The 20814-nt window shown below is 30.6% G+C and overlaps 1 protein-coding gene across 2 annotated transcripts in view; it reads right to left on the bottom strand.

Annotated features, from left to right (window-relative positions):
- The window catches only part of Khc-73 (Kinesin heavy chain 73), a 217702-nt gene that overhangs the window by 57792 nt on the left and 139096 nt on the right, over positions 1-20814 (bottom strand). For both annotated transcript variants that reach the window (XM_040727993.2, XM_040727994.2), the window contains 2 exons: positions 20047-20136; positions 9524-9621 (listed from right to left, as the gene is read on the bottom strand). In XM_040727993.2, the coding sequence (XP_040583927.1) occupies positions 9524-9621; positions 20047-20136 (188 nt within the window). The remainder of the gene's footprint in view (positions 1-9523; positions 9622-20046; positions 20137-20814) is intronic.

Raw genomic sequence — 20814 nt, 5'->3', positions numbered from 1 at the left:
GAAGTGTTTATTATTGCCATTGGATTAGGAGGAGAATGATCTGTACTTTTTTGGGATATTCGGGCAATTAGACCTCTGTAGGGCCATGAAAGTAGATGGAAGGTCTCATTATGTGGAGAAGGTTGTGAGTTCCTCTTTTATGGGAGGGAAAGAGGGCATTGGAGTCGATCCATAGACTCAAGAATGAGGCTGAAGGAGATCACATCATCGTAGAAATAGTCCTAGTAATTTACATAATGAGATGTGATCTCCTCTAGCCTCTGGGATCGACTCGCCGTCCCCTCCCCCCCCCTTCTCTTACCCTAATAATGTAGTTTCCACGTCAGGTCACTTAACAAAGTTATTTTTTTACTATCAAAAGGGTTTGATAATTGCATTTCAACTTTCGTCTGACTCTGGTTCTCCAATTTTGAAATAGAAAAATAAAGTATAACGTACGGGCAAACTTATGGAGTGTAAAAATAAGAGCTAAGCATTATCCGTCAAAATTTAAGAATCTCCGAGCTAGGCTCACCCTAATGTACATATAAATACAAACGTTATTTTGTACACATTTATTTAAATGTTTTGTTCTTCTTCTGTACAAAAATTGTTGCTTATTTGAACATTAACAATGGAAATAATTAAATGGCGGAAGCTAAAACTTTCATAATTATTGTCAATTAAATAAATTAGAGCTTCCTTTCCAGGGGCGACCGCGGAAATATATTTAGAGTGGAGAGGGGCTTGGTTTTTTTAGTTTTTTTGAAAAAAAATTTGAAAATTAAATTTTTTGGAAAAAAAGTTTCAAGCTGAAATCAAAAAAAAAAATTTAAATATGAAATTTTTAGAACAAAAATTCAAAAATCCATAGCTGTTAATAAAAATATAAATTTTTGAAAAAAATTTCAAATATTATACAAAAAACCACAGCTGTTCATAAAAAATTACAAAAATCCTAAGTTGTTCATAAAGAAGTTTATTTCTTCAAAATTTCAAATATTAAATTTTTTGGAAAAAAAATTAATATTTGAATTTATTTGGAAAAACAGTAGCAAAATCCATGGCTTCTCAAAATAAATTTTATTTTTGAGAAAAAAATTTCAAAAATCTACAGCTGTTTACAGAAATTTAATTTTTTTGGAAAAAAATTTCTAAAATTAAATATTAATTTTTTCTGAGAATTTTTTTTTTAAATCAAAAACTATTCACAGAAAAATTAAATTTTTAGAAAAAAATTAAACTAAATTTTTTTGAATCAAAATATAGAAAAATTAAATTATATTTCAAATGTTAAATTTTTTAAAATAAAAATTCAAATATTAAATTTTTTTACATCAAAATTCAAATATTAAATTTTCTAGTAAAAAGCAAAAATTTCTAAATTCCTGCAAATGCCCCTAATTTCACACTATGTATGATTGTTGTATAAAAAATTCTCTTGGATGATTGGTAGTAACAATGATTTGCTATATAATTATTATTATATTAAGATATTTGTTCCTGTATAAGAAAAAAAAACCACCTTTTCCATATATTATAACACAATACTCAATAAATCCCAGGTTTTTAAATATATATTAGGGGATATTGTTTACAAATCAGCAACTTTTTCGGTTATTAAAAACCTTCAAATAGTATTTGTCAAAATTATTTCGTTTTCACCACTAGCTCAGAAGTTACAGTCCTTTCAGTAACCGTAGTTTTTAAACGACTTTCACCGACTGATATACACTAAGCTGACCATCTTTATGCTTCATCCATTGTCACATAATGACGCAAGAAATCCTTTTTATTTCACTTGATCAGCTTCGAACCTCGCTTCTAATTATCGATGCTCTCAAGTTATTCGTCTGATGTAAGCAAACGGGGTGTACTTTGAAATCAACTTGTGAATACCTAAATTTTCATTTAAAATTTTTTAGGCAATACCATCGGAAATCTTCAAAGTTTCAGTTATCTCAAGCAATTTCATTCTACGGTCTTTTCAAACTATTCCGAGAACATATTTTATGTTTTCTGAAATAACCACCTATTTTGGGGGACCAAGCCTTGGTTTCCCCGGTGGAGAGTTTTTTAGGCTCATACGAGAGTTGTACGGTATCCAGCACTATGGTGGTATCCGAGTACTGACTAAACACAGGATCCGATCCGTTATTTTAGAAATGATTGGATCTACTTGTATTCCTGGAAGTATTTATTTTGTTAAGTCAAAATGGGTTGATTCGTTTGATAACATATTCATATTCTAAGGATACAACATTTAATTTCTTGGATAATACTTTACTTGATGAAAAAGGCTGACTCGTGAGAGACAAATATCTTGGAATAAAAAATTATTTAAGTTGTAAAGTGTGGATTTATCAATTTTATTATTGTGAAGTAATTTTAGCAAGATGATCGTTTAATAATAAAAAAAGAGCGATTTTAATGGAAGACAAACTTGACTAGCCTTTGTAAAAAATAAATCTTATCTGGAACTTTTTTACCTAATAAAATGACCTGGAAGGCAAACACTGTGCCGCATTCCTTTTCGTAAGTACAAAACCCATAACAGACGCATTCACTCATTTTTTAGATAAGAGTGGATTAGCTGTCATGACATTTCATAAATAAACAGAAACCCCAATCCGTACCTAACAATGATATAACCAGGAATTACAGTGTCAATCTTCAGCACTACTCCGATTCCAACAAGTATTTACAATTATAACTCTTTCACAAATCGTAATAGTTATTCTTCGTCTTTACTGCACAAGCGATTATTTTATCATTATTGATCTCTCTTTAAGAATAAAAGAATAACGATGACAGCTTCAGTAAATAAAAAATATTTTTGGGTAGCAATTACATGTGAGACCTTAAAATTTCATATTTGTTAAACCCCTGTTCATTTGAGTGTGAACATTCTCTCTATTCAGCATTTTCTAGCTACAAAAATCGAAAAACAAATTATTTTCCATGCCTCCTTATTTTCTGATTGCATCAGACTCTTATACGTAAAAATATTGAAGGAAGTTTCGAGATTTCTAAGAATTTTCTCAAATATCAAAACAATGTAGATATGGGATATTTTGCGCGATATATCCACTCACATCTTGTACCAACGGTATTATACTAAATTGGAACCGATTTTTGCCGTCATAAAAATATTGTCATCCATCCGCGTGCCCTGCAAGTGCATGTGAATTGATCCATATGCCATTTTTATTTGTTTTTTAGTCGGAAAAAGTACGGGATTGTATCGAAATACTGATATCAATTTTTTAGATCCGAACCCTTATGAAAATATTGATATAATCATACAGCATCGTCTCATACGTTCCACATCAGTTTGTTAATGTAACATTCGGATATACCTTGAAATTTGATAGTATCTACATATAGATAGATAAATGGCTATGTTCTTATTCAATATTCAAAATATCTCTTTAATAAATGACTATTTTTCTCCTTCTCCAATGACTCTGATTAGTTATGTACAATAATTAATTATAATTGGCCTTTCGCATCAAATTACTACCTTTTGTCTAATTGATTTACCCACTCTCTTCTCAAAACGTCTTTATGCTATCGATAGGCTTGTAAATTTGTAAAGCATTTTCGGTATGTAAAAAAAAAAAGAAACAGAAAATCAACATGGTAGGCCTTACAATTTGAAGAATGCCTGAAAGAAAACCAGCTTAGTTGTTCCTTAGATTAGCTGCAAACAGTTATGATTTAAGGTAATAAACACAAATCCCACACCGTATCAAGCAAGGACATGGGCTAGAAGTATTTCGATGTACATTCTCAATTCTACTCCGAGTCCAACAAGGAGATACCCTTATAACTACATAGTCATGGAAATCGAGTGTATTTTGACCATGTTTAAAAATTAATGAAAAGCAACATAATAACACTGAAAATTTGAAGAATAGTTTTGAGGATAGCAGCTTAGTTGTCAAAACTTTCGGATATATCACAGCTGTGACAAGGGAGGAGGGGGGTATAGGAAATAAACAATGACATGGGCAAACAGGGGCGTCAAAAGGATTATATTTGTGGGGAAGGGGGCTTGGTTTTGAATTATTTTCAAAAAAATGCAAAAATCCATAGCTATCACAAAAAATTATAAAAAAATAATTAACTATTATTTAAAAAATACTTTAAAAAAAAAATCAAAATTCCCCTTTGCTCACACAAATATTAAATTTTTTCTGAAAAAATTTAAAAAATCTCAAGTCTTAAAGGTTACTTCAATGTTTTTAATGTACACACATTAATTTTTAATTAAGTTTTGTATATAAAAAGGAAGTTCCCTCCTCAGGAATTAAATGTTAATGACAACCGCTATGGAAAATAAAATTCCCTCTCCAGGTTGGAAACTACAAAAATTAATTTTTTAGAAAAAAAAATTCACAATTCCACAATTGGTTACAAAAATTTTAATTTTTGGGAAATAAATTAAATTACAAATATGAAATTTTTTAGAAAAAATTTCAAAAATTCAAAGCTGTTGCCAATAAAATTAATTTTTTTGTAAAACATTTCAAATTTTCTTGTAAAGAGCAAACATTAGTCGTTTTGTTTTTTTTTGGGGGGGGGTACAGCCCCTCTTACCCACCCCTTGCCAACACCCTTGTAAAAATTATAATACCTTTAGAAAAGTATAAATACTCTGCAATAATTCATCACTTGCCCGCTGCAAAATGCTTAAGATTTACAGTCCGAGCCATCAATATTAAAGAAACTCAGTTTGATGTATTTTAATCCTTCCTTCTTGATATTGTACATAAAGTATCTTCAGAAAGGAACGGCCATTAAATAAAAGTAGTTTTTTTCTTCTTATTTTACTCATGCTTAAATTTAAAACTAAGAAGTTGTAGTGAGTAGCACTGCAATTCCCAGCTTCTTCACAAAACAAAAAGAATGTAAAGAAACTTAAATCCCTTCAATAGCGTATTTAATGTATGTGTTACTTCCCTCCTCGTCTTTTTATTTTACCATCTTCATGGTTCCTATTACTCTATGGTTCTTTTTCTTCAAATGTTCTTTAAGAGATAATATCTTTCATCCATTTTACTTATAGAACAATGAACATCCTTCATTTCTAAAGCCTTTTTTTCATGGGGATATGCCTAGAGTTGTTAAAAGTATGACCTGCCACTAAGACTTAAATAAAAGGAATCCAAAATGAACGTGGTCACTAAACTTAGGATTTATGAGCAATTTTTTTTTTGGCAAAATGTGCAAAAAAAGAGCGTTAAAATTTTTTTAAATAAGGAACCAAAATATCAAATTTGTACAATTGATATTTCAAGAAAATTACAGTTTTATAAGAACAATTTAAAATAATTAGTGTTGATTATAGTCATAAATTTTCTACATTATTTAAATAAATAAAGATTTTATACCGTTAATTTTTGCCTCCGATCAATATTTGTATTTTTTTTTTAAATTTTAGTTTTATGTTTCTTTAATTGATCAGATGGAGTTACATTAACTAACTATTAGTAAACTAAAAAATTTGTGTGAAGTCCCAATCCATAAAGTATATTACTTTCTCTAAGAATGATTGGGCATGAACATACTCACATTGAGTTCAAGGGAATAATTTTTTCTCGAGCGCCCTGTCCATGAGCTACGTCGACTCCATAAACATAATAAAAGACCTATCAATATCCACATTAATAGTTGGAGTAAATTTGAATTAGGCAAGATTTGTAAAAGTCTTGTTAGATGAAGGTATCTTATCCACAACAACACAGTCCAACCTTTTGCATTAATGGAAGATCGGGATTTCGCAATTAACTATTTAACTTATTAATTCAACTTTTTAGCAATTCAACGATCGCTTACAAATCCTAAGTCTAGTGATCACCAATTACACAAAAAGCATGTCCTGCCAGTATGTAAAAATGAAATACATTGAAAAGGAAGGTCGTCATCCTGATAATTTGTAGAATGTTTGGGAGAAAAACAACTTCACTTTCATAATTTTTTATAACATCAGCTGCAAGCAGTTGTGAGAGGAATGAAATAACCCCAAATCACACTCTGTATCGTGCTTGGATATACGCATTAATTACATCCATGTCGGTTCTTAATTCTTCTCCAACTCAAAAGATACTTTGAATTCTCGAGCAAAGTCGCATAGTTACTCTCTGTCTTTTATGAGCACACGCTACAGCAGTGATGGAAAAAACTGCTCCCACTTTCTAGGGCATATGTTATACACCTCTGGTGATAGTACTAACAATTTGAAGATTATGTGCTTACCAACTATGAGAGGACGGAAATCAAGAAAAATCCTACTTCTATATATGGATAAATTACAATGATGTTCATCAACTTTCATCTTAGGCCAATAAGGACTTATACTCTTATAACTTCTCAACCAATCCTCCGTGTTAATCTCCCTCCTTCATGAGCACACGTAATTGTGATTACTTTGACGTTCTCCTCTCAAGAACTAAATAATAAAAGAATCAGGATTGAAAAATGAGAAAAACCCTCGTTGGATTTCAAACAATGTAAAAATCTTGCATGCGTTATATGTCATATTTTTTGAAATACAACTCTAGCTATGATCATCATTGGACGGTAGTTGGTATCCTGTAGGTAATTTAAAAAAATTTAAAAAATGAAATTCTTGTTGTTTTTTTAAAATGTGAGGCCTTTTCGAGAATATTAATTCAATTTTTTTCACAATGGCTTTTTTCAGAAAGCATTTATCATTGCTCTCAAATGATTTTTTTTGGAAAATGAACTAATTGTTGTTCTTCTAAAATACGGGGCCCATGTGGAAGTTTGTTTGTTTGGAGTCGTATAAAAATAAAAATCTCCAAAAACCGGTACTTAGTGTATTTCAAAGTTTTATCTGACTAACTTTAAAATCTACACTATATTTTGTAGTCAACTGTTGATGTTTTTAATTATTTCGCCCTTATCAGCGTTTTGAACGTTTATTGGTATAAAAAAAAGTAACGAATCAAGAAACATGTACATGAAGCCGTCAACCCGAAAGTAAGTTAGAATTATTTTTCTTAAAATAAAGTTTGGATTACAAATGTTCTTTTTGACAAATTATCGTCCATTTTTTTTTAACAGTTATTCTTATTAACCCTTTACGTGTGCCGCAAATCGCACTTAAATTAGCCACAATAAAAGAGTGATACATCGGTATATTTTATTTGAAAGGGGTTTTATCGGAGCCAATAGAGAAGTATCTTAGTACAAATAAAGGCTTTAAAATATGACTAACATTCTTGGGTATCCTAAGTCATTCCACAAATTTGAATAATAACTCTATAATTGACTCAATTATTTCTGTGAAATATATATATTCTTGTATGAAGTAAAAAAGCATACATTGAGATTTGCTCCTTTGATGGACTTATCTTCAAAATTGTTTATATATCAATAGACTATAATTGTTCACTCATTAACTCTAAAGGAGTGACAATTTTTTATAGAATGTGAGGAGAATTAAATTGTCATATATATCTGCAGAAATCCCATCCCTAACATAATAATGAATATGGTGAGTAATTTGTATGGGGTAAAAAAGCCGTATTTTTTTACATTTGTACATGTAAATTTCATATATATATAGTGTGTCTTCCATTAGATATATAATAATATTGCCCGCGTTTCTTTCTTTTTTTTCCTTTTTATAAAAATCAACGCGGATTCCTCCTCTCTACATTTTTCGGAGGAAGAAAAAAAAAGGGTCTAACAGGAGAAATTTCCCCCCTCTCCACTTTTAGTTGTGGAGGAAATGTTGTTGAGAATGATTCAAGTGTAAGGTGCAGCGTGACAACGACTAATAAAACAAAACACAAAGTGTCTCTCAATCTCATCTCAACATGTAAAAAAAAATTTTTTTTTTAAACAAAAAAAAACAAAAAATTCCTTTCATCATCAATTGTTTAATTAAGTGAGACTTTTTTGTTTTTTCAATGCTACACTTACCAACAACTCCTCTTTAGTTCCTGAAAAGGATGAGTTGATCTGGCTATGGAAGAACTCCAACTCGAACGGACAGCCATCCTTCTCTCTCTCCTACTCTCCATGATTCCATCAGAAACACAAGGAATCAAATGCTACCGTTGTGATGCCATAGAAAGCCCCCCGAAACAGTTGCCCCGGAACCCTTCGTCGCCCAGTGGATACAGTCCGAGATCTACGAGACCGTGGAGGCCTATACACACATTGCATAGAAATTAAATTGCGAAATGGAACCATAGTGCATCAAGCCCCCGTTCCCGCTTCACCCACTTGCGGTAAATTCTTTTTACATACTTGGGAAATGACTCTGAGTGAAAAGTATCACACCCGTGTTCGTGCACGATGCTGCAGTCGGGATCTATGCAATGGGCTGACGGGGCGTGCAGGGGAGACTCATAATCAGAGTTCTGTATTTGCTCTATCACTCTTGATATCTTATCTGACTGTCTACGGTCTTAAAGTCTCTTGATTTGCCCAGCCATCATTGAGGTGGAGCTAATAAGTGTATAGTTACATCATCAACTCAGGGACATTATCATCGTTCCAGAAGAGAGATGGGGATGGCAAACATGATTAAGAAACAAAAACTTAGAAAAAAACAGTACTTTTACCATTATTAATTTGATTATTATTAAAATTATTACCAAAAACTTCTTAACACTTTGTGATTCATCATTTGTTAATATTTTATAATAAAATATATATATATACCTATATCCTACAAATATCACAACCAATAATTATTCGTAAACAAATCTAATCAGAGAGCGGAAGAGAATAAAGGTAAAGAAAAAAAAATGCTCACCAAAAAAAATAAAAAAAAGTTGAGCCATCAAAAAATATGAAAAATAAAAATTGTCAAATCGATATTTAATCACATTTAATGTTCAAATCACACAATGAAAAACTTTTTTATTATTTGACTTTAAGTCATTTACCTCTTCCTTTATCAAGGATAATTGCTATATATTTACATTAGGTTGAGATTTTTTTCAGTCAGTGTGTTATCTTTGCAATATTATTTTGAGCAAGGATTTATTTGTACGTATTTATTTTAATCAAATGGAATAAGTTTTGCAGGATCCCCTGAGACCCTTGTCAGATTACGCCTCAACTCCGTAATTTTCTGTGAAAGGAAGAATTAAAAAAAAAAAAAAAAAAACTCATTGAGGAATATGGCGTTCAAACACTTCCATTGCTGGGTCTTCGTAAAGCAGATTCTTGAAAAAAAAAGAATCGACCTCTCTGATTAATCCCGTTCTTAATGTTGTCAATGTCAACATTCTTTTCTTTTTTTCTTTTTTGTCAAATAATCTTGTAATGTTTATCATATAAAAAGTCAATGAAAAAACAATATTGCATACATAAATCCTTACTTAAATCAATGTCACTAAGATCATACTCAATAAAAAATAATCTGGCTTAAATGAAGGTACACCACATTTGGTAAAAACACTAGTGTTTAAATTCGGTACGACACCGAATTAGATCAAACCGATCTAGGATTTCCAGACCGCAAACAAACACTAGTTTTTACAAGGTATGCACTTACTTGTTCATCCTCTTCAATAACTTCTTCCCCCTCCTTGGTATTGTCCTCCTCATGAAGTGTCGTCATCCGTGTTGCCTTTTTGATGGATCCAGGAGAGTCTGCAAAAGTAATTGAGAGTGACTAGGGTTGTAAATTGTAAGCATTTTTGGTATGTTAAAGAAACCCGAAGTTTAATAAATTTTAACGCTAACAATTTTTAGTTGCCATGATATTTCATTGGAATAGCTATATACAGCAGCATTGAGAGAAATTTATATAAATTCAATGCTGTATATGTCAAGGTCATATAGGCTGGAATTACCCAATGTCGAACCTCAATTCCAATCTAAGTCTAATAAGGAATTTCATTTGGGGCATTCCAAGTTATAATACTGACGGTCCGAAGGACTCACGGTCTGAAGTACCGATCAAGACTGGTCTGCACCGAATAAATAAGGCGTGAAACAACACTCATCATTAGATCGTATGCTCATTAATGATGGAGAGAATCTAACACTGATGATTTATTCGGGAGTTATAAACTTATAACTCCAAAACAGAACTATCTTCGATTTTTTTCAAATTTGGGAACTCTTTTTACATTAGTTTAAAACTCAAAAATCCACAATTTTAGCCTTTTTAGTCCTTTGCTTAGAATTTAGAGGCTTTTAAAGTTTTGACTCAATGCCACCGTCAATATTTTGGCCTCGAAAAGATCAAACATGTCCATTTTTAATTTCACTCAAATTTTTATATGTTAATTTGTAATTTATCATAAAGATATACAATAAGCTTTTAGAGATGCATTCGATTCAAATTCATTACTAATATTGCAAAAACTCGAGTATAATATTTAGTATATTTATTAAGAAATTTGCTCTACCTACGCAATCATATTCATCTGTAGCACTTATGTGGAATCGATTGGACCTCTAAAAAGTTATTGGTATATGTTTAGGATATATTACAAATTAACATATAGAAATTTGAATGAAATTGATATGTTTAAATTTTTTCTAAGTCAAAATAATGACCTCGTGACCTTATGGGTAAAATCTCATTTTGTTGGCTTAAACAATAAAATACAACAAAGAATTAAACAATTATCTATGAAATGGTTTTCAAAGTAAATTGATAACTTCAAAAACATTTAAAATACAGCAATTTAAAAATAGTGTAGGTGGCGTCAAGACAAAAACTTTAGAAGCATCTAAATCCTGAACAGGAGGATAAAAGAGGCTGAAATTTTGGATTTTTTAGTTTTTAACTCATATTTTAAAATGTCTTAAATTTGAAAAAAATCGAAGCAGGTGCGGTTTTTGAGTGATTGATTCAAATTTGTCTATAAGAAATTTAATTTTTTGAGAATAGCTGTGGATTTTGAAATTTTTTTACATCATTATTATTTGAAATTAAATATTTGAATTTTTTTTCAATATTTGTAATTTAATTTCAGAATTATTTTCCTAAAAATTTAATTCTTGAATTTAAAAAAAAAAAATTAATTTTTAAAATTTTATCTAAACAACAACACCGTTTTTTTTTTTGTTTTTTTTTCAAAAAATTCCAACAATTAACCCCACCCCAAAATATAATCCTCTAACTTAGGAAATTGTAAAAAATTCCTTTGAGTTAGCAACAACAATCATAGCACTTATTCTAGGTCATATTTAATGCAACTCAATATATACAATTACATTAATGCACAACTCAATACACAAAAGCAGAATCAACATACATAGATTATAAAAAAATAAATGTAATATATTCATTGAATGTATGTTGATAAAATATTGGACGTTCTCTCAACTAATCTTATTAATACTCAGATCATCATCAACATCGTCATATAGATATAAATGTACAACTGATGTTTTTTACAAGATAATTTAATTTGACGACAAAATATTATAAAAAGATAAAATACAACGTTCGGATGAAACGTTCATCCCTTCAAATGAATCTTTATACAAATGTATATTATATTCATGAAAATAATATATTTTTTGAATAATAGTCCACATTATGAAATAAGGTTGCGTGATAAATTTGATTCATAATATCTACAGGGTGCAAACAGAAATTTGTCCAAAATACGATGTTTTTATTATATGAGAGAATACAAATCATTTTGAATGTAAATTTGAATGGATGTATTAAGAAAGCGTGAGCACTCAATGTTGCCGCCTTTAAGTCTTCATCACAGCCTCGATACGGTGCCTGAGGATGCAACAGGCGTTGCAAATGCTCTCCTTCGGATAAGTAGCCTACTCTTTCACTATCAGATGAGGGATAATGTTGGTATTGGCCTCAGCAACACTACATCAGAAATACCGGGTGGTCCATTGAAATTTGAGCACTTACTAATTCAATTATTAATTAAGGTTGAGTGATTGAAATTAATTCATAGTCATATATATATTAATTCATAAACGAACATTATGAGGGGCTGAGAGGCCACTTTTGAAACCGGATATGAAGAAACCCATCCGTTGCAAGACTCTTTTGAACTTTTTTTTTACATTTTTGCCCACCACTACAGCCCTGATACCAACCTCCTCGACTACACCTTTCGGGTACATGTCGAGGGGAAGACCTACAGTGTCCTACATCCAAACACCGATGCATTCAATGCCAACACTGGGACGCTATGACACAGGACTATATCCGCAGCGGAGGGACAACCTTCCACCGTCGCCTGGAAGACGTCATTGCCGCTAAGGGCGGCTACATTAATGATTAAGAGATCTCACACACACGCACATCTATTGAACATATTAATTTTATTGAAATTATATGGTTAATGAATAAATTATATCTTGTTCAAGTTTTAAATTCAATGTGTTCAGATTACAATATACCACTAGGTTGGATAAGGAGCCCGAAGTCCATAGACCAAAAGCCGTTCATGCTGTTGGCGTAAAAATGATGGCTCTTGTAGACCGTGTGCACTGTATTGTTGCCACATAAATTCACCATTGGGTTAATTGAATTTGAGTCAAATCATGATAGTGTACCTCAACACTGGCACTCAGTGTTAGTGAATATTATACACTCTGAGATATCCCTAGTAAGTCTGATTCCCTTGAATCTAAAATTTACAGTAAATTCAAGAACTATTAAACTTGATTATATCCACTTCTTAATCTATTTAGATAAAACCTTCTTTAATCGAGGTTTAGTTAATTTAATTAACTTTTCCCCCTAAAAGTAACTACTTTGTTTTTCTTATTAATATCTAGAATTATTCTTACACTAACTACAAAAATATAATATTATAGCCATTATTTTACATATATAGTGATATATCATCAAAAACAGATGGTTAACATTTGATTGCCCTAATTCCCATACAGTAATTAATGAGTGATAAAAATTGAATATTTTTCTTTACGAATAACAAATTATATCTTATTGAAACACCAAACTCATTTTTTTTGACGTCCTATATTTATTCAACTTGGTATTTCTAGCAATTTAGTTGATATTTCCGAGTCCAAAATGGATTAAATAGAAAAAAAAATGATATAAAATTTTAGTCACGTAATTATTATAATTGTTCAACTGCTTATCATGTAATTCAATACGTTTTATATGTGGGTTTTAAAAAGGATGTTCACGTATTTAAAGTATTTATATCTGTAAGCTCAAATTCAAAACTCTATTTGGTGCACAAGCAATGTTTTATTAAAAAGGAACCCCTTTTTAATTATTTATGTTGAACTCCAAACTACATACTGTATCGCCACCTAGCGGAGAATATATATTTTTTAGCTTGCTCATTCCACATTGGATAAGTTTGGAAGAGATTAAACTATATATTGTATACACGATAATTGTTTTTGTTTGTTTTTTTCAACATATTTTATTTGGTTTATATATTATATAGAACATATATATATAAATAAACCGGAGCAATTGCGTAAAAACTTGAATAAATAAACATTATAGTTTATACTTAATACTCCATATTCTACATATCAAACTTAAAAACAACTTCAGTTAACAAAACAAATTAACAATTATGACAAATATTTGTTAAAATTACTTAAAACCCTTTTTAAAATGCTTCAATGATTCCCTGAAGTTGATGGAAGGTACGGGATTTCTTCCCCTGCAAAATTACTTGACTCACATACTGATTTAGAATTTTCATTGTGGGAGAGACAAAGCAGGCTGAAGCTGCCAAGATGATACCTCTGAACTCATTCCCCCGAATAGGCTGATAGTTAGTTAGTCGGTTGGCGATGGGTGCTTTACAATTAAGATTTCCAGAGCCCTTTTTACCTCAGAAGTTCCAGCCTTCTTCTTTGAAGGCCCAAAAAGAACAAGACCTTTAACATATTTTTCATCCCCATTAGTCAACCCTTTTACATTTATAGATACGAAATATTTTAGGATATAGATGGCAGGGAATTGCTTGCCATTATACATAATTTAGGGCTATTTGAAGTATTTAATATTCTTATAAACATTGAGTCTTTGAGGGATAGGATTAACTGACGGATAACTTCATATGACAAAGGTTGTTCTATGGGACAACATTTTACATCCGATTCAGACGCGTTCTTAAGGTTTAGGATAATATAAGTACACATTGTCAAAATAGAGTGGCTGGTACGTTTGGTCATTGGAACACGAATCATCCTGCATTGCTATTAAACTGTCCCGTTTTGAACATTACATTATTTTTTAATACTCCAATTCATTTTCTTCTAGATACTATTGAAAAAAACAAAAACAAAAAAACAATATTCGTAAAGATGTTGTAAATTTGATGACTTTTTAGAAGGGTTTGCGGCATTTAGTCTTGTAAAATAATATTTATTTCCGTGTCAAAAGTACCACATTTTAGCGTAGTTAAAGCATTTTAATTTTCAAGCTACTTAAAATGCTTGAAGGAGGCTGAAAAGAAAACAAAAAACAAAAACGAGACAGTCTAATTCTGAATTGATCACCTTAAACTTTCACACTGTGTTGGAAACTCACAAAAAAAAAAAAAAAAAAATGGAAGGAGGATCTATATCAACAATTCGACAATTTAAACTTGAGTAATTGGCTACATTCTTCGACTGAAAACTTGTCAGGTAGTTTCAATATAATTGTGGTTTATAGCAGTTATTGTCAAATGGGAGTACGCTCACTCCTTGGAGGAGCTATACCGCCCCAACCCCAAAATAAAGATTTTTTGCCTTTATTTTAATTTTTTTTCGTCATTCCGGCAAATTATGCAGCAAAGCAAAAAAATGAACATTATAAATTTTCTGCGAATAGTTATGGATTTTTGAAATTGTTTTCAAAAAAAAAAAAAAATTGTGAATAATTCGGTAATTTTGAAAAAAATCATATTTGAAATTTCATTTTGAATTTTGTTTTTCCAAAAATTTATTTTTCTGTAAGTAGCTATTGATTTTTGAATTTTTTTCCAAAAAATTTAGTATTTGTAGTTTAATTTTTGAACTTTTTTTCCCCCAAAAATCAAGCTTTCTTTGAATAGCTATGGATTTTTGAATTTTTTTTTCCTAATTTTCTTTTTTAAATAGTAATGGATTTTTCATACTTGAATTTTTTTTTTTTTTTTTTCGTAAAATATTATTTTTTGTGAATAGCCACGGACTTTTGAAATTATTTAAAACAAAAAAATTAATTAAAAAATAATCCTACATTAGGGAGACCTTGGAGGCTGTTCTGTTCTGTTTCAAAGTTGTGAACATCCTCATATGATGTTGTATGTCTTACTAAATCATATTTGTACAACTAATCAATAATAATTTGGCAAAAAAGTTGTCCATAGTTTGCAACTGAAACAAATTGGTATAATATGGAAAAAGATTAAATTTCAATCAAGGGTCTGAGATCACGGTTTTAATTGAAATATCAGTCCAAATTGGCATAGAAAAAATTACATCGGACTAAACCAAAGAAAAAAAAAGCTTTAATGTTTCAAAAAGGTGTTTCATGGGCAAAAAAATATTAAAAATAAAATTTGTAAATTAGATTAATTTGTTATTTTATGTTCGTAGATTACATTATAATTAGAATAATAATAATGCACAATTAGAATTAATGTATGTAAATATGTCAAACGCAATAATTAAATAATTATATGCATAACAATCAACATAATTTGTTAAAACATGGAGGGGCCCTTTTATGTAGGGAAGATCAAAGAGAGTTGTGCTCCCTTAAAACGAAAGAAAGCTAAAATGATTTTTCTAAAAAAAAAAAAAATGAATGTGGATTGAATTTGTATTCTTCGATGAATAATCCTTCATTTCTATTAACAAAATATTATAATGAACTCTTTGAGTGCGCAGCAAATTGGACTTAAAGAACCTAAAATTCATCATGCCAATAACACAAAGTTCACAGATATGTTATGAAAGAAGATATAGTCTATTTTATCAAATCAAGATTTTAAACTATAGTCATAGAGATTCAAATTGGTCAACAATTCATAGCTACATTTGAGTCAAAAATAGACTTTGTATTTAAATATCTGGGATGATTTAAATTCATCATCTTAGCTATATTATAGAACTTTTATTTGATTATTAGCCCCGATATGGCCTTTCAAATATTATCTACCATTTCATAATTTTTAAATAATCAAACATTGGACTAAGATATTCCATGTGGGCGTATCACAAGAAAATTATGATATATTTATGGATGTTGTTTGAAAGGTACATGGTATACGTAATAACATAATCAAATAATTAGGTTCTTTCTATGACATATTTTATAGATAATTATGATCATCATTCGATGGGCAAGAAATTGTGAAGAATTATTGCAGAAACCCCCTTAAGCATTGATACTCTGGTTTTAGAGTGAGCTGGGCCTTGGGCATAGATCTTAGAGTGTAGAGTATCAACAAATTCTCGTCAATTTCTATCATTGATTTATGCTTATTAAGCATTTGGTTAAATCCTAAATTGTACTTAAAGTAGCCAATAAACTTTGTTACAAGAAAAAAAAAAGAAGGTCAATTGATAAGTTTTATTTAAAGGGGACCATCTCGGAGCCTATTTAAGTATCTTAAGTCGACTAAAGGCTCTAAACTATAGATAAAATTCTTAGGTATCTAAAATCATCCCACAAATTTTCAATAAAATTGCCTATAATTGTCTTTTGTCGTATGTTCTTTGGCCATGTTAAAAAAAAAGTAACCTAAAATCAGCTGTCACGACGTTTCATTAGGTCAGCTATGACAAGGGAGGATTGGGGGAAGGAAAGGTTAATCTTTTATTTTACTCTAAGTCCAACAAGGACTTACAATTATAACTCTGCAACATATCCTCGGGGTTACTCTCTGTCTGTTATGAGTACACGCAAATGTTCAATCCGGTTTAGAAATGGTCCTTTACCTAATTAGTATTCATGATTGTTTCCTTGTTGTTTGTGTCAGAAATTCCACTTAAAGTATCAAAAGTTCCTTGTCAACAACAAAAGAATGAGAAATTTTGAAAGGAACATAATAATTCAACACAACACAAAAGTAAGCTGGAATGATTCTTCTCAAAATTAATTCTGGATTGCATTTGTACTCTTTGACAAATTATTCATATTAAACTTTTGGGTCTATCATAAATTGCAATTGAAGTAGCCAAAATTCCTCGTCACAATAAAAAGAAGGATACATTGATAGATTTATTAGAAAGGGACCATATCGGGGCCAATATAAGTCATCAAAATAAAATAAAGGTTCTAAACTATAGCTAATATTCTTGGGTATTTAAAGTCATCCCAGAAATTTAAATATTAATTCTATAATTGACTCAATTATGTCATTCAGTTATAAGCCTGTATCTATGTATATGTATATGAAGTAAAATACAAAAATTTTCTTATCTTGGTTTTTGTTCAAGATTGTTGTCATGTCTAACTAAAATGTGGCGATACAAAGTGTAGCCAGATTGAAGCATTTGAGAGTGATACAAAAAAAAGTGTTGCAACTCTCCCCCGCCCCTACATTTCATTATTTTTCTCTGAGAGATGATGATGCCCTTTTTTGTGAGTGAGTTGGTTATTCATGGCTCCCTTTCTTTAGATCTTTATACAGACGCATATGAAATGATATGGAGGGTTGTAAAAGTATTCCCAAAGAGAAATGGTATCATCCATAGGAAATATTATTAAAGTTATCATACATATATATATATGTATATTTGGAGAAAGAGAGGATGGTCCTATATACGTGCAGTAACAAAATAGAATGGGGATTTTTTTTTACATTTTTTTTCATTATATTCTCTTTTTTTTTTGCTCTGTATGTATGTAAGCATGTACTTGTGATATATTTTTATTTTGCATATACTTAAGTAATATATGAATATTATTATTTGTTAAGGGTTACTTCCCTATTTTTTATTCTTTTGAGCATAAAGAAAAGTGGAGCCCCATAGTGCCCTTTCATGCCACATTGAAGCATTGTTGTTGAGATCAACCTTTTTGTTAGGAACAAACCTCCTTCTTTCATTAATATTTAGGAAAATAGTCAACCATTGTATGTTAAAATGGGACCAGCCAGGTTGGAGGGGTTCTTAGTAGTTACTTAAGTATCAGATGTGGGTAGTGTCATGTTTTGGGAGCCAGCTGTACCGAAAAACACCCCAAAATTCGGGGTACAAACTGACAATTCATAAGGTCTATGCCCCGTTACCTCATAAATTTATACGAAAATTATTTGATCTGAATAATCATTATGCGAAGTTACCAATTACCATAGTGAACACCACCTACACAGACGTGGCAATCATATTTTTATATCCAAACATTTCAAATAATTACAATTGTGTATGAACAGGCTCAATCAAGTTCCGACATGAATAAACAACTCCAGAAAGGAATCGTGTACCTTCCTTGTAGAAATATAAATATAGATTTTGCGGAACTAGCTATTCGGATTCCAACTCTTATTGTGCAAGGCTGTCCAAGAAAATAATTATGCATTGAAGAAATAAGAAATTCTCTTGTGTCCAGATGGTATTCTCATTTCAGGTGATGACTTCGAATTGGAAAAAGTTGAAGAATATGTCCACCCACCTCAATCAAGTTCTTCTGATTATGATATCTAATCAGAAGTTTTTGAAAAGTCTATCGGTATCTAATTTTGTTGAATAGCATTATTAGTTTTGAAAGATTCATTATATATTCATTTACAACTAGTTGATATATTTAACATTTCAAAAAATGCCAGGATGCAATCAAGTGACTCAATTCCTGGCATCTAAGAAACATAAATCAATTGTCTTATTAGGAGAGTCAATCTATGTCGGCAAGGCTAATACAATCTCGTAAAAAAACAAATATGAAACACATTCAATTTTATTCCTTGCTTAGTCCGGCGTCAGACATTTCTTCGTGCCCGGGCATGACATAAAAATCCCAATTAGTGAAATGAGTAATCTTTTCTGGGAGTTACATGATTTAATAATCGAATATTTTAATATATGGGGTTATATAAATTCAGTAAATAGAACGTCTGGATTCTTTATTGGCTCCAAGTTGCAAGTATGTCATAAAAAATGATAGATTTATATTGTTATATTTTTTTTAAACATAGGCCTGAGTTTGTATATTTGCAATTTCTCTACACTCTCCTTTTCTCTAGTACTCCTTGGAGCTACAAATAAAACGACTTCAGCATTTACACTATATCAAAAGTTGCTTTGTTTTATAATGTATTATATTCTAATACATATGTATTAAAAATGCATTGCATAATATTTAATGATTATTGCAAAGACTTGTGGTAAGGGGTTCAATTTGGTTGTTCAAGCTTTTGCTAAATGTCCGTTTCAGCTGTTATTGATGAAGTTTTTTATATGGAACTTCGAAGGTCATATAACACCTCACCAAACCCTATCTCAGCCATAATTATATTTGGAATTCCCAAAAATAAGTAAATTCATTCGAAGAAGGCTAAAACAATCTGGTTTGGTATAACTAGCTCTATGTCTTATATTGCAAAAAAATTGACCTTGAAGGAACCAACGGATGGCATGGAGGTCATAGGTATACTTATTGCAACTGCGTCAAGATACATTGCTTTCGAATCGAAAATACCTAAGGACGATACATTAACCTTCAATTTAGTGCTGGATATTATACTTAAGGAACTAATTTTAAACTACAATGTTGAATTATATTTTCACTAAATGTAATAATTTCCCAATTTATTACAATTTATTTTAACAACGATATGTTGTTAATTAAATTTTGCATCTTTTTTGTAGGAAATGGCTATCCCACAAAAACTTCTCAATGAAAAGTTATTTAAAGGGAAACAAAGTAATAATAATAATAAAAACCGTATATTAAAATACCAAAGTTTGGTTTATTCAACAATGGGGGACGTTAACTATGTGCTATGATTTTCAATACTGTGTAAAACAAAACTATAAATGTGTATTATCATTATGAAACAAAAATAAAACTTGTTTTATTCATAAAAACTTGATTTATTGCCCATTAAAAAAAGTTATATAGCCGTACCCTGATAGTTGTTATAGATCGATAGATAAAAAAACTTTACTCACTTCGAATAAATCCATTACCGGAGAGAGAATTCGATGAAGGTAATCGGGAATTGAAACTAAAGTTGAGATTCAGTGATGTAGGCCGTGATGCTGTAAAAAGAAGAATAAATACATTTATAGGTTATCATTTTTATTTTTCCACCTTTGGTCCAAAAAAAAACTCCTAGAAATATGTCATTCAGACTGGTTCTAAATTGTTTTTTTCGTTTCTTTGAAATGTGTGGAACAAAGGGCAAAAATATTCCTTCTGGTCAAAAAAAAAAAAAAAATAGACGAAATATATTATTTGAGCCATTTGATCAATATTTCGTACTCGTACTTACAGAAGGCCCATATAGCTTTGAATTTCACAATTTTAGGGTGTGTAAAATAGAAATCTACCCACACAAAATAGTTCAGAATTAACCAAAAAATAAATAAAATATATTATAAATAATTCATTTTGGATGAATCAAATCACAATTTTTTTATACAATTGTGAAGTTTATAAGTTCAAGGAGCATTTGTAGGTTCACAAAATTGACCAAGAGTGGCGTCCCTGACTCAATCTTTATGTGGGGGGGGAGGGAGGGACTCCAAATTGTTATTCTGAATATATCTAAAACAAACCTTTACTATATATATACTAGGGTCCCCTGAAAAATTTCCTACCTCAACGTGAAGATGGTAACACTTGTGATTAAAAGCAAGTCAAATCTATCTAGTATTTGTTACTCACCAAAGTTTCAGCCATTTTGAACAGGTAGCTATTAGGTAACAGTCATTTGA

Source organism: Lepeophtheirus salmonis, chromosome 2, assembly GCF_016086655.4.
Source record: "Lepeophtheirus salmonis chromosome 2, UVic_Lsal_1.4, whole genome shotgun sequence".
NCBI classification, from domain to species: Eukaryota; Metazoa; Arthropoda; class Copepoda; order Siphonostomatoida; family Caligidae; genus Lepeophtheirus; species Lepeophtheirus salmonis.
The sequence above is the reverse complement of the archived record's forward strand: the minus strand, read 5'-3'. Positions and strand labels throughout refer to the sequence as shown.